Raw genomic sequence first — 15,595 nt, forward strand, 5'->3', positions numbered from 1 at the left:
CCAAAAAATATTATTATGGAACTATATTAACTCTTGTATACATAATATATTCGGTAAAAAATTAAATTATTTTTCAATTTTTAGTGTTTGTGTATCGAAGTCGGTTTTTATTTTTTTTGTAAAAAATTTTTATTTCACAATTTTTAGTGGCCCCATGGAATTATGCTATGACTGGTTAAAAATCTACTGTTTACTAAGCTATTACACTGATCGCGAGCAATTTACTCTTATCCGTTGAGGAGTTCCAGTATCTATCTTCGAAGATGTTCATCAGATCTTCACCAAATTTAAATGGGACCAACTTTGAACTATACCCTTTCAAACAAAAAAAGAATTTTCAAAATCGGTCCAGGCGTCTTTGAGTAATCGGGGAACATACATAAAAAATAAAAAAAAAAAAAAAAAATAAAAAAAAAAAAAAGATTCCGGCGAATTGAGAACCTCCTCCTTTTTTTGAAGTCGGTTAAAAATCTATGTACCATACTGTGAAGTAAATACTCAAATGCTTTAGAAAAGAATAATTAAAAATAGTTTTGCCCCTGTTTTGCCCTCGACTTTTATTAATTAGTCTTTAGTTATCAGTACCCTTATTATAAATGCGAAAGTGTGTTTGTTTGTTGGTGTGTTGGTTTGTCCTTCACACACGTCGCAACGGTGCAACGGATTGACGTAATTTTTGCATGGGTATAGATAAAGACCTGTAGAGTGACATAGTAGTGTAGGGTAGTGTTGGTTTGTCCTTCAATCACGTCGCAAGGGTGCAACTGATTGACGTGATTTTTTGCATGACCTAGAGAGTGACATAGCTACTTTTTATCCCAGAAAACCAAAGAGTTCCCACGGGATTTAAAAAAAATTAAAAACCTAATTCCACGTGGACGAACTCGCGGGCATCAGCTAGTTATAAATACAGATAAAACACGTGTGTATACAATACCTCTATTCAGCAGGACATACGATCTCGATGTTATTGTTATAAGCAATGAGCATCAGCATTTTTCGAAATCCGATAACAGTACCTAGCTGATTAAACTGCAAGGTAACAAAAACATTTATGTTCATTTACATATGTTATAACTAACGACCTACTTATAACATACATTTAGATTTAGCTATAGCGAATTCTCGCAATACAAGAAATGTGAGATTCGATTTCCGGTTGCGTCAATTTGATAAACGCAGATTACATGCATGTCAAATGTATGACAAAATGTCTAGGTATAATTACGTAAGCTACATAAGCGTGTAAAACTTACAGTAGGTACGCGACCGAAAGTAATGTACCTACATCTTCCTTTAGAATGACATTTCGGCTTTGTAGAGCGTTGTCTCTGTCACTCATACCTACATGACGTTTTGTCGGTATCAACGACAAAGACGATGCTCTACAAATCTGCTATCTGCTTCTAAAGGTCGATGTACATTATTTTTGGCCGCGTACTGTAGAGGTGTAGGTAATCGCGGCTTATGACAAGTGTGTTGTGGTTTAGACTCTAGACTTTAGCCCATACATAAAGGTAACAGTCACACAGACACACTTTATAATAATATTATAGGTAGGTAGGTACTAGGTATGGAATACTCGTAACAGAGCCGTGACAGAAGACACCTACATATTTTAGAAGCAGGTGTGGACGCATATGGTACACTAAGACATCTACCTATTTGTACCTGTTCTTTAGTGTAACCGGAGCATAATAATGTCTACCCGGTTATGGGAGAGATACAATGTTGTACTAGTTCTTAGATGAATAATAATTGAATGACAATTTTATGGACGCAAAAAATGGGCAGGGCGCATAGTTCGTAAAACCGATAAGACGTTGGGGTCCCAAGGTGCTGAAATGGCGACCTCGCACCGGAAAACGCAGTGTTGGAAGACCCCCCACTAGGTGGATGGATGACATCAGATGAGTCACAGGGAGCCGCTGGATTCAGGAGACCTGCGGGGCGATTGTCTAAAACCTGCATCAATCATTATTACAATCTCAATTGTTCTGATTGGCTGAATTTGTGCGATTCTTGTTGCAACAATGCATTGTGGCCAATAGTGAGCGAGCATTAACCAATCAGAGATGATTGCGATCGTGACATTGTAGCTGTCAAACAAACGCGGTAGTGCCACTGTGTTCAGCAGTGGACGTCTATCGGTTGATGTGATGATGATGATGATGATGATGATGCTAGTCTATTTTTAGGCTGCTAATCATATTAAAATAATATGTGCTCATATCTAAAAAAAATTATTTTCACAAAAAGTGTAAAATACATTTTTTCAGACCGAGCCAAATTGGACGAACAAGTTCGATCATCTGCCGACGCCTTCATCATGATCAACCCATCGCCGGCTCACTACTGAGCACGGGTGCCTCTCAGAATGAGAAGGATTTGCCATAGTCCACCATGCTAGTCAAGTGCGAATTGGCAGACTTTTCACACATCTTTGAGAACTTGTAGAATACTCAGGCATGCAGGCTTCCTTACGATGTTTTCCTTTACTGTTAAATGATGATATTGAGTGATATTTAATTGCTAGTTCAGAAAAGTTAGAGGTGCGTGCCCCGGGATCGAACCCCCGACCTCCCGAAGAGGAGGCGGACGGAGGTCTTAATCACTAAGCTATCCACATTCACCGGGGCCTTAACAAGTTGCAATTAGATAAATAGAGCAGGTGGTGACAGCTACAAAATGTTCTATGCGATCTAAAGCAGCCATAGAAGCAGCTGTTACAAGCTGAAGCTAAGCAGGTGATCCCAGACCTTTAGGTAACTGCTTACCTACTTTAAACACTTCTAAGGGTGGCCGCTCATTGGCCACTATACTATATCGCTTGAACGATGCGGTGACCGTTTTAGATATTTTGCTGTTGCCAACGTTTTTATTTATTTATTTATTATTAGTACAGATGCACATAAATACGTAAAAAACCCCACACAAATATTTTAAAAATAGATAATTAGGGAACTGCTTATACTTAATAAATAAACCAGAAAACTCTAAAAGTTACAAGTTTGCCATTTGCGTGGGTGGTGTGTGACCAAACATTGTACATTTTTAAAGTAAGATTTCAAGTAGCAGTACGTACCTACAGCTAAGATCTGCACCCGTACGTAAGTAGTCGAAATTCCACGGAAGCGTACGCAATAATTTGCTTTCTATTTTCTAACTTGGATCGCTAGAATTTGGTATGCATTTGCAGCTGCAGTTTCCCCCTTTTAATATAGGTAACTTCAAATCAATAGTTAATAGACATCTTTTAGGCAAGCGCGCTCCACTTTAGGCTGCATCATCACTTGCCAGCAGGTATGATTGCAACCAGACGTTAGTATTTTTTTCAAGCTTAGGCAACTAGTAAGTTATTTTATGAAGTCTATGTTACCAACCAGTTGCTTACAGTTGATCGATACCGAAAATCTACATCAATCATAATTACTTAGATACAATCGCATTTGTTATGAATGGCTGACTGTATGGTATTCTTGGTGCAAGCGTCAACCAATCAGAAGTGATTGCGATCGTCACACTGTTGCACTGGCAAACTAGCATGACAGAGCCCCATAGAGGTAGCTGTCCAACAATTTACTGTTCTTGTGGATAGGTAAGTACTTATTAGTTTTTTTGGAGTATACTCCGGGCCTAAGTCGCCAATGTGCGGCCAGCCTTACTAATTCCCAAACACCTGCCTACTAATGGACACAAGAATAATAATCGCTAATCCTAAATAGGTATAGTGACATCTCAGATTAACTTCTTGGAAACATTTTCATATAGGTACTTAATTACAAGGCTGCATCACACATTTTTAGGGCTCTGTACCTCAAACGGAACTCTTATCAATAGGATCACTTTTTTGTCTGTCTGTCGTGTCTATCAAGAAAACCTATAGCGTAGTTCCCGTTGACCTACAATCATGAAATTTGACAGGTGGGTAGACATAGCACAAGTAAAGGAAAAATCCAAAAACCGTGCATTTGCGGAAAATCACAAGAAAAAAATTAAAATGTGTTTTAAATTGTAATTTTAAGTTTTCTAAGTAAGATAACTATACTAAGTGGGGTATCGTATAAAAACTGTACATTGTAAAAAAAGCTTTTTATTGATTTGTATGTTTTTGATTTATCGTGCAAAATATCGAAAAAAATACCCGAATACGGAACCCTCGGTGCGCGAGTCCGACTCGCACTTGACCGGTGTTTTTTTGGAGATGTTTAACTAAGCCAAAGCCAAAAAATCATAGCCTCACCTTTTAGGTTTCCACTTCTTCATCAAAACTCCAAACATATCGGCGATATTACGAAACCGAGATCCCAAAACAAACAGAGACCACTTCACAGAAACACCCACACACAAAGCAATACCTAGTTTACTAACACCAAATACCTAAACATCTAGGTCACTGACTCCTACTAATAACAGATCACATGAATAATTGCACCTTTATCCCCTAAACTATCTTCCCTCTTTAGGTCATACAGAAATATCCTTGTCCCTAGTGACCCAGAGAAAACCTTTCTATATCGATATTATCACAATCGATAACTTTGTAAGACTCAGCTGAATGTCCATTTAAACGTAGCCTTAAAATATCCATAATAACAATCCACTCTTAATTAATCATACAATTAATAATAATTAATTTGTAATCGATCGATTGTTCGTATTCGTAATCGATTTACAAATGCATTAGAATCGTTTACTGTAACACATACGCTCTATTTCAGCGCCGCGAGCGGACTGAGTCGAATCGCGTCGAGTGGATCGAGTTAAAATCGAGGGTTTTCTTCGAGTTCTGCACCTGATCGGTGGATTTGTTGCTGGATGAGTTGGGTCTTGGCCTTCAGGTGCTCGGAAACGGATGCGGTAGTCCGTCAGCTGTTCGTTTGGCGCCATTTTGAGGAGTCGTCCGCGCCTCCTATAGGTGACCTTCAATGGCTTGAATGCCCGGAAAATGGAAAATTGCAATATTTATTTTGACTTACGTCATTAGGTAGAGTTGTTTGTATACCACTGCAAGAGCGGTACGAGGTGCAAGAATCGCAAGAATGCGACGTACCTAAAACATTTTTCAGCACGAAAAATGGAAATAAGTACCTAATACAAAAAATACAAATTTCAAACCCATATTTCACCCCCTTAGGGGTTTCAAAAATCCTTTCTTAGCGGATGCCTACATCATAATAGCTAACTGCATGCCTTTCGGCTCGATAGTAGTTTGATTGATAGATCAGTCAGTCAACATTTCCTTTTTAGGGTTCCGTACCTCGAAAAGAAAAACGGAACCCTTATAGGATCACTTTGTTGTCTGTCTGTCCGTCTGTCTGTCTGTCTGTCTGTCTGTCTGTCAAGAAAACTACAGGGTACTTCCCGTTGACCTAGAATCATGAAATTTGGCAGGTAGGTAGATCTTATAGCTGACATTTGGGGAAAAATCTGAAAACCGTGAATTTAGGGTTAGATCTCACAAAAAATATTAAATTGTGGTCATGAACTAATAATAAGTATTTTCAACTTTCGAAGTGAGTGACTATAGTACGGAACCCTCATGGCGCGAGCCTGACTCGCACTTGGCCGGTTTTTTATATAATAAGATAACAGTTATACCAAAAAAATGAAATTTATAGTAAATTCCAACGAATTATAATAAAATTTACTCTGTGCCGCACAACTGCTTAGGTGCTGAATTAATTTGTAATAAAATTTTAATAAGCACCAGCTGGCCCTTAATAGCAAGTCATTGGCACTACATCATAGGATATTGACTCAAATAGATATCGCTCTAACCATCATCATCATGATCTGAACTTACAACCACTATATGTTCGAAGAAGCTATCTGGCGGGCAAGTTTTTGCTAAAAACCAAATCGTATAAAGATAATCATGTAAGTAATGTATTAGATAATTTTTTTTGTAGTCAGGGAAATATGTATTGGCGAAATAAAAAAACGCCGTTATTAGTTAAACTATTAGAGGTACTTAATACAGTAAGTTTTAATTCGAGTCAACAGTTGGAAATATTTTCTTTAGATTTTTGGGTCAACAGTCTGGATTTGTCAGATATAGTAAGAATAAATATGGGTAAAGATATAAAATCTAAAAGGAGTCGTAATACAGTAATTTCAGTCGCATTGTGTAATGAGTTTTTAAATAATAGCTATTATCAATTTTATATTATTTACACAGATGGATCAAAAGATCACACTGGCGCCGGAGCGGCCTTCTATGACCCTCAAGCAAATATCTCTGTAAAATTGTCTATAAAATCCAACATAATAAGTATAATGTTTGTCGAACTGATTGCCGTAGCCGAAGCATTGTCTTACATAGAATCTCTGTCATCAGGTAATTATGTCATTATGACTGACTCTAAAAGCGCTCTGCAGTATTTAATCAAATGTACGTTGGGCTATCGAGGGGCACCGATAGCATTTAATATTTTGCAAACTATAAAAAAGCTGAAAAGCAATAAAAAAAATGTATTATTACAGTGGATACCTGCTCATATCGGCTTGATTGGAAATGAAATTGTAGATAAGTTGGCCAAAGAAGCTGTAGAAGGGGGTATTTCTTTTAATTGTACACCTTACTGGTCGGATGTTTTACATGTGGTAAAAAGGCATTGCCTTGGCATTTGGAGGGAACATTTCGATGAGATATCTTTGAGTAAGGGGATATGGTACAGGCAATGATATTAGAAGAAAAAGAGGTAGATAGGTTACTTATATCAAATTCGATGTTTATTAATGGCACGCTGCGTCAGCGCCGAAAGACTCAACACACATAAACGCATAGATAGTATTTTAACCTCACACAACAGAGAGTAAAGGACGGTGAACTAATAACCTCAGCTTTAGTTGCGCACGAAAAAGAGACGGTTATATTTTGCACTACCTCGTCCTGCACAGAAGAGTGGAAGAAGGACGGATATATGCCTAATAATGCGAGCGTAAAAGAGACGGGACGAGACGGTATACTAGAAACTCCAAAGAAAAAAAAAAACCGTAAAGTCTTTTCGGCTAATGCCGATTTATGCCTACACTGTAGTTGTATAGTAAAATAAAAACCTTATACTGTGGTATTTAATATATTACGAACTAGCTTTTTCCCGCGGTTCCGCTCGTTTTTAGGGTTCCGTGCCCAAGGGGTGCCAACGGGACCCTATTACTAAGCCTCCGCTGTCTGTACGTCCATCTGTCAGCGGGCTGTATCTCGTAAGCCGTAATAAGTAGACAGTTGAAATTTTCACAGAATGTATTTCTATTGCCGCTATAACAAAAATAATAAAAATTAAATTAAATTAAATCCTTCCCTAAAACAGGAAATATGCACACTATTTGAATTGTCAATACTCAGAAGAAACCTATCTGTTTATTTTATATTCTTTGATCGGAAACTTTAAAATACGTACAACGATAACTTGATACGTACTTATGGCATGTGACATAAGGTCGAAATTGCAATGAGTTGCATTTTACACGAACGTGCACGAGTTTGTTATTGTTAAATAAGTGAAAAATACGAATTATATAAAAGAAATAGTTTTACTTACGAATGAAATGTGATTCCTTGACTTTTGGAAACCTTGCTTGTGTAGTTTGTGCAGAATCTCATCACACACGACGGCATTTTCGGTTGTTTTGGGAGACGAAAACAAAATACACATTACTATCAACGACGTCGTCGATAGCGCGACGACAGCGGGCGACTGAGCTCAGGTTTGCTAATTAGCTTAGTTTTAACGTGCCACTTGCGGTCCGCGTATAACGTATCTACCTATTTTCTTCTAATATCATTGGGTACAGGACTATCCAACCAATGATAGGACGGGTTTCGTGGATTGAATCTGCTGATATGAGCAGGGGTGACATTGTCACTGCCTTAAGACTTCGTGCTGGACACCTTCCGCTAAACACTTTTGGTTATCTAATGAAAAAGACATCTAGCCCGAATTGCTCGGAATGTGGAGTGAGAGAAGATATAAATCACATATTTTTGGAATGTACCCGCAATGAAGTCGAAAGGTTTAATTTTTTTATAATGTTTAATTTAGAAATTAGGAATATTGGCGTTTGTAATAGCATTTTGGCCTCTCCATTATCGCGAGAGGCCAGAATGCTATATAAACTATTTAATTTAACTTTAAAACGAAGATAATTATTATACATACCTATTGTGATTTGTTACAAGGGTGACATGTTCTGATTGAACAAACCCTTTAATAAAGAAAAAAAAAAAAAAAAAAAAAAATGATCAACCCCATCGCCGGCTCACTACAGAGCACGGATCTCCTCTTAGAGTGAAAAGGGTTTTGGCCATAGTCTACCAAACTGGCCAAGTGCGGATTGGCAGACTTCACACACCTTCGAGAACATTATGGAGTCTAGTGGTTAGGAGTTGCGCCTCCTAATCGGAGGTCGGGGTTTCGATTCCGCGCACGCGTAGCTCAAACTTTTCGCTGTTATGCAATTAAATATCACTTGCTTCAACGGTGAAGGCAAACATCGTGAGGAAACCTGCATGTCTGAGAGTTCTCCATAATGTTCTCAAAGGTGTGTGAAGTCTACCAATCAGCACATGGCCAGCGTGGTAGACTATGGCCAAATCCTTCTAGAGGAGACGGAGACCCGTGCTCTGCAGTGAGCCGGGCGCGGCGCGGCGATGGGTTGATCTTTTTTTATTTTATTCATATAGGCAAACGCTTGACCGCAATCATACCTGATGGAAAGTGATGATGCCGCCTAAGATGGGACGCGTTTACCTAGAAGATGCCTATTCACTCTTGTTTTAAGGATACCCGGGTTGTAATTGGTAGGAAACACATATCGTGGATGAGTAATCCAAACCTTACAAGCGTATGAGGAATGATGACGCAAAACGTTTCGTGCGTGATCATTCCTCATGATCATGATGATGATGATTTTTTAGGGTTCCGTACCTCAAAATGAAAAACGGAACCCTTATAGGATCACTTTGTTGTCTGTCTGGTCTGTCTGTCTGTCTGTCTGTCTGTCAAGAAACCTACAGGGTACTTCCCGTTGACCTAGAATCATGAAATTTGGCAGGTAGATGGGTCTTATAGCTGACTTTAGGGGAAAAATCTGAAAACCGTGAATTTAGGGTTAGATCACACAAAAAAAAAATTGTGGTCATGAACTAATAATTGATATTTTCAATATTCGAAGTAAGATAACAGCTATATCAAGTGGGGTATCGAAAGGGCTTTACTTGTGCATTCTAAAACAGATTTTTATTTATTTTTATGCGTCATAATTTTTGAATTATCGTGCAAAATGTCGAAAAAATACGACTGTAGTACGGAACCCTCAGTGTGCGAGCCTGACTCGCACTTGGCCGGTTTTTTATTAAAGTAGCTGTACACCATCACACAATGCAAGTAACTACAGAAAGCTAGGAATTTCATTCTTCATAAGTAGGTAAAACATATTTACACAGATGTCATATCTTTTTGATAGATCAGTACCCGTAGTACAAGATTTTACGTCTCACCAAACCAAACCAAATTCGAGAGTCAAAATACTTCCGCGTTACAGTAAACTGGATCTTAAGTGCCTTGTTTTAAAGCTCAAGTTTGTCTACACTTCTACAGCCAGCGCTCCAAGCGGAAACATTGCGAAATTAAAATCAGTGGCGTTGAATATTTGACTTCAATTCAAGGCTGTTTAGGTCCATTTTACTTTGATGTTATTGTGTTTCGACTCTCGAATTCTAGCAACGTTTGGTGAGACGTAAAATCTTATACTACGGGTACAGGCGTAGCTATGCGAGAACAAACACCAACGGAAAATAATGTGACCAATACAGTAGGAACAATGGCTAGTAGATATCTTTTGTTGGCACAGATGCATTTAAGAGTCCCTGCACATTAGCATTTTTTAGGGTTCCGTACCTACCTCAAAAGGAAAAACGGAACCCTTATAGGATCACTTTGTTGTCTGTCTGTCTGTCGGTCTGTCAAGAAACCTACAAGGTACTTCCCGTTGACCTAGAATCATGAAATTTGGCAGGTAGGTAGGTCTTATAGATGACATTCGGGGAAAAATCTGAAAACCGTGAATTTGTGGTTACATCACACCAAAAAAATTAAATTGTGGTCATGAACTAATAATTAGTACTTATTTTCAATTTTCGAAGTGGGATAACTATATCAAGTGGGGTATCATATTATGAAAGGTCTTCACTTGTGCATTCTAAAACAGATTTTTATGCATCATACTTTTTGAATTATCGTGCAAAATGACGAAAAAATACGACTATAGTACGGAACCCTCGTTGCGCGAGCCTGCCTCGCACTTGGCCGGTTTTTTTTTGAACGCTTACGATGGCTCATTGAACGTAATAACGCCGCAACTACGCGACGCGAGGTAGCGCTGCGTAGTCTCACTAGACACTAACGTTGATAGTATTCGAGTGTCGAAACACTTCCGCGTTATAGTAAACTGGATCTTAACAGCCTTGTTTTAAAGCTCAAGTTTGTCTACACATCTACAGCCAGCGCTCCAAGCGGAATCGTTGCGAAATTAAAATCATTGGCGTTGAATTTTTGACTTCATTGAAGGTTCTTTAGGTCCATTTTACTTTGACGTTATTGTGTTTCGACTCTCGATTTCTAGCAACGTTTGGTGAGACGTAAAATCTTATACTAAGGGTACAGTACGCGGCCGAAAGTAATGTACATCGACCTTATAGCTGATTCCTGCCATTAGCTAAGGCTGGAGAAACGCCAGTGTGTAGGGCCTCTTACTATTTAGATTGTTTCAATACAGCTGAGGTCATTAAACTTTTAAACAAAAAAAATCCATTATTTATAAATTAGTTACCAGATTATATTAAAAACTTTTGAATAAAAGGATTTTGGATTTTGTAAGCATATAAAGTTAAAAAAAATTAATGCATCGGCCGGGAATCGAACCCGGGCCGCCCGCGTGGCAGGCGAGCATTCTACCACTGAACCACCGATGCTTATGTACTTGCAATGCAAATATATAACTAAATTCCAAAGCAAACTACTTTCTATTAGAAAATGTAGAGTATGTATACGGAGAGTTGTTATTTTGTCCAAAATTAACAATTTTCTATAGGTAGCTAATAAAAAAAAATATGATACCTACGTAGTTGTGTTTATTAATAACTGTGGTGATTTAGAAACTGGCCTACTAAGTCGGTTAGAAAAAGGAACGACTAAACTGACGCGATGCTGCATGCTTCCAAATCCTGCTAACATGGGATTTGAGATCAACCTATGTACCTAACTTGTCAGCGGGACAGGAGTGGAGAAGGCGGGTAGAGAGGCGCGAGGGATGCTACAGATCAACGTGATTTTTTCATGGATATAGGTAGAAGAGTGAGATAAGCTACTTTTATTCCGGAAAATCTAAGAGTGCCCACGGGATTTTTAACAACCTAAATCTATATTCGTAATAAGACGTATGTAAGTTGTTTCAATTTATGTAAGTATTTATTTTTGTATATTATAACTTCGCTTGCTTTACTACCAACTACAAATCTCTACATAGTATAAAATAAAGTCGCTTCCCGCGTATGTATGTATCAGGCGGAGCCAAGCAGTGTGCAGTTTTATTCCATTCTGAACTACATGGCGACTATGCTGTCGCAGCTATACCTCTACTGCTGGTGCGGCAGTAATTAATTAATCTATGTATTATACCAAAAGTATTACATATAAAAATTACATATAAAATACAGATAAAAAAACAAGTAATAATTAAGTAGACCTAGGTTTAGTAAACGTATGAAATATGAATGGGCAACCCCTGCACTAGTAAACACTGTATTACAGTGGGTTGCCTTCTCCATTTCTAAAAACTTCGTCGGATATGTTATACCGGTGTCTATTACAAGTGATAGTGGTGTGCATGTATGCGAGTGCGTGTGTTAAGGTGTGTATGTGTGTGTATTTGTGTGGGTGCGTGTGTGTGTATGTGTATTATTTGTTGTTTATATTAGCTAGTAAATATTACATAGTAATAGTATCTATTATGTTCTATTCATGAATAATTTTCTATTTTCTTTTTGTACCTATATTCTACTCCCATTACAACCTTTCGCACTGCCAAGGGTTTTTATTTTATAAAAGAATATTAGCCATGTTAAATGACAAAATACATCCCTTTCCTCTCCAACTAAGCATCAAGCTTGTGCTAGGAGTAGGTACGACAATAGTGCAACGGGCGGGGTTTGAACCGTCGAACTTTCGGTTTTCAGTCCACTCCTTTACCCGTCGAGCTATTGAGGCTAACTGCTTCCCTGTCCAATTTTACTCTCTTTTTCTCTATATTGTTAATGTTTTTGGTACAAAAAAATCTCTCACTTCATTGCCCCTATCATACCTATCGTACTCTTCCATTTCTGAATCGGATGGGCCGTAAAAGGTTGCAGACGGACAGACACACATTTGCAACTAATAATAATGGATACTTACCTAGTATGGATTAATTTCCCACCCTCCCTGCCAGAGTTGGCCCTGAACCCTGACCTTGGCTCGGTGATATAATGTAAAAGGGTTATAAAGGGTTGCCTTGATAACATCGTTAGCTTGGGACCAGCAAACACAAAGCCAGCTTTCGTTTGATATTGTAATGAGAATTACTGCTTCATACGTTTGGGAATACAGAATATAATATCAACTTATGATTACTTTTGTAGGCTGCCTGACAGAAAATCTAATCACAATATCTCTCTAGTCTTCTACTCCTAAATCTATATCTACGTCTGCGAAGTATTCTTCATTACTGAGGGTATTGACCCCTTACTATATTCATCACGTCATACTGGAGAAGATAATTAGGGAGCAAGGAATGTGTCTGAATGAATCTGTCTCGTTTTAACTCAATCTTAAATCTGAGCAAAGTCAGAGTGCGCTCTATAGATTTCACCCTGAGTGTCTGGCAATGCGTGACGTGATTTCCATTATTCCGAAGAAAATATTAAAAAAATTGACTATAAGATTTTTACGGCTTTATTACCTGTTGTGGTGTTCCCGAAGCAACCATCATCCAAACAAACATACGAACAAACGTTCCTTCCAGTATTGAGGACAAAACGCAAAGAAACTTTCAGCTTTTATAGAATTAGAAACGAGGAGCCAAATTCTCTTAGGTATGTGTCCGAAGAATTTCGACTACATAATATCTTCCAGACTGCAGACCTTGGCGAAGCTTTGCGGTACGACTGTAGAAAGGTGAAGGAGGAACCAGTGGGGTAATTCTCTAACTCAATGTCTAACACTGAACGATAGCCACGGAGCTCATTTTTTAATCCGTTGAAGGTTTTCTACGAAAAATATTTTACTACCAGCCAGTGAAGCAGCAATGTAGAACCAACCCACCTCCATGGCAGTCTCTCTCTGATGTCTCTAACTCCGTGTTAGACACTGAGTTAGAGAAATCACCTATCAGGTCGATCTACGATAGAAGTATAGATGAAATAGTAGGTAGTAACTTATCTCGTTTATATCAAGGTAAGTACCTACCGTGCCAGTAGTTTCATTGTGTTATAGTTATGAAAGCGTGACGTGCGCACATACCGTTCACACATCATAGTGGTCTGACGAACATTGAGTTCACAGTTGAGTCTAGACTTTATACTCTAGGCTTACAGTAATGTTAGTGTTTACGATATCTCTGGCGCCACATTGATAAGTACTTATAGTACGCGACAGGTCGATATGGCAATCTGTAGGGCGATTGTCTAAAACCTGCATCAATCAATCAATTGGCTGAATTTGTGCGATTTTTGTTGCAACAATGCATTGTGGCCAATAGTGAGTGAGCATTAACCAATCAGAGATGATTGCGATCGTGACATTGTAGCTGTCAAACAACCGCGGTAGGGCCACTGGGTACGAGGCGGGTTGACGCCCCGCACACCCGCACGTCACCCGCGCTCGCCCGCGCCGGGTTAGTGCGGGGGCGTAATATCCTGTCGTGCTGTTGTTATCAAACTACGTTAAGTAGTGATTAAGTCTAACCAGGGCGTCAGGTGCAGTTTCCAAATTAGCAAGAAGCGTGTAGCCTGTCTAATAATTAATTAGGAGTTTATAGAAAGTACGCAAATTGGTAATAAATCGTTTTGTATACAACTTACAAGGAAACGTGTTGCGAAAAGCCGCAAATGCCGTGGCAAAGGTTTGGTTACAAATGTTACAACATTTACCTAAAGCCTACCTAAGTTTCACTACGGTGCATACAAGTTACAACGTATTATAGTAAATAATCAGAGAAATAACAGCTTAGAGAGCTAGAAAAAATATAGCTCCGTCTCGTTTTAACTCTGTCTTAGGTCTAAGCTAATACAGAGTGCGCTCTATAGATCTCGATCTCACCCTGTCGTGGCAACCCCCTGCCAGACACCTTTAAACTTAAGTTTAAGAAAATATAAAAAAAAATTGACTTTATACCTTTTTTGACGTAAGATTTCTTACACCTTTTTTACCTGTTATCCATGATCCAAACAAACATCCAAACAAACGTTTCTCCCAACGTTAGGAACAATACGCAGAGAAACTTTCAGCTTTTATAAAACGCGCTGGCTCTTAGTCTATACTGTCATAAGTTTGTAATCCAGCCAATTAGGCTGTGCCCCGACAGATCAGTCAGTCAGTTAGTCAGGAAAAGTATTGTTATGTACCTATGACTAATAACTATAGAAGATAGATGTAATACCTACTTTTTACAAAAATATCTTTTATGTGATCCATAAAAATCGAAACACAACCGCTTCAATCCGATAATATTGATAAATCGATACTATCGATATACTATCTCGATCGATTTATCGATAATTGACAGAATAATGGTAAACCCTAAGATCTATTTATCTGTTTGCCTCTAACTACGGGTAATGACTATAAATCTGTGGTATCTCTCCTTAGAGCCTTTGAGGTAGTAAATTGTAATCCTTTAATGATGTCCGACCAACGACATCTACTCGTATCGACACACTAGACGTGACAACTTATTTCGTTGATTCTTGTTGTTTGTTTAGACTGCCGCTTAGGTACCAAACTCCTGCCGGCAACGCATTGGCAGTAATTCCTCAGGTAATGCAATTGTTCATGGGCGGTCAGGTGACCCAACCCGCCTGCTCGTCTGTTCGCTTTTTTTTAATGGTCAAAACAAAAATCGAATCCTTGATCTACATAAGTACAAACACTCTACAGTCAAGTTTTAGTTATCAGCAGAAACATGGATATAAACAGAACTAATCATTGTAGATCGATGCTAATTATTATAACAGTATTTTTGACCATACAGTTCAAAAAATGATAGGCCAGTAAAAACAAAAACGAAAGCTGCATCGACCGGGAATCGAACCCGGGCCGCCCGCGTGGCAGGCGAGCATTCTACCACTGAACCATCGATGCTCATACATTATTATACAAATTTAAAAACAACTAGGTATTATTTTTATAGAAGTATTTAGATTTTAGAACTTCGAAATAGTTTTATACTTTAGAGTATAGACGATATTATTTTAAAACATGTTTCATCAACTTTTTAATGAAATAAATTCAAAATTCATAAGAAATTAAAAAAAATGATTTTCGTTATGATTTGA

General features: G+C 38.3%; 1 protein-coding gene and 2 non-coding genes across 5 annotated transcripts in view; all 3 read right to left on the bottom strand.

The window, feature by feature from the left end:
- Positions 1-4,720, bottom strand: part of LOC117996763 (uncharacterized) — a 441,299-nt gene extending 436,579 nt beyond the window's left edge. For all 3 annotated transcript variants that reach the window (XM_069509391.1, XM_069509395.1, XM_069509394.1), the window contains exon 1: positions 4,244-4,720. In XM_069509391.1, coding sequence (XP_069365492.1) covers positions 4,244-4,281 — 38 coding nt within the window. In that variant the 5' untranslated portion in view covers positions 4,282-4,720. The remainder of the gene's footprint in view (positions 1-4,243) is intronic.
- Positions 4,721-10,907: 6,187 nt separating this feature from the next.
- TRNAG-GCC (transfer RNA glycine (anticodon GCC)) lies at positions 10,908-10,978 on the bottom strand. The gene has a single exon. It is a non-coding gene; the product is annotated as a tRNA-Gly (tRNA).
- A 4,352-nt stretch (positions 10,979-15,330) lies between these two features.
- Positions 15,331-15,401, bottom strand: TRNAG-GCC (transfer RNA glycine (anticodon GCC)). The gene has a single exon. It is a non-coding gene; the product is annotated as a tRNA-Gly (tRNA).
- Between the last annotated feature and the right edge of the window lie 194 nt (positions 15,402-15,595).

The sequence above is a fragment of the Maniola hyperantus genome, chromosome 3, assembly GCF_902806685.2.
Source record: "Maniola hyperantus chromosome 3, iAphHyp1.2, whole genome shotgun sequence".
Classification (NCBI taxonomy): domain Eukaryota; kingdom Metazoa; phylum Arthropoda; class Insecta; order Lepidoptera; family Nymphalidae; genus Maniola; species Maniola hyperantus.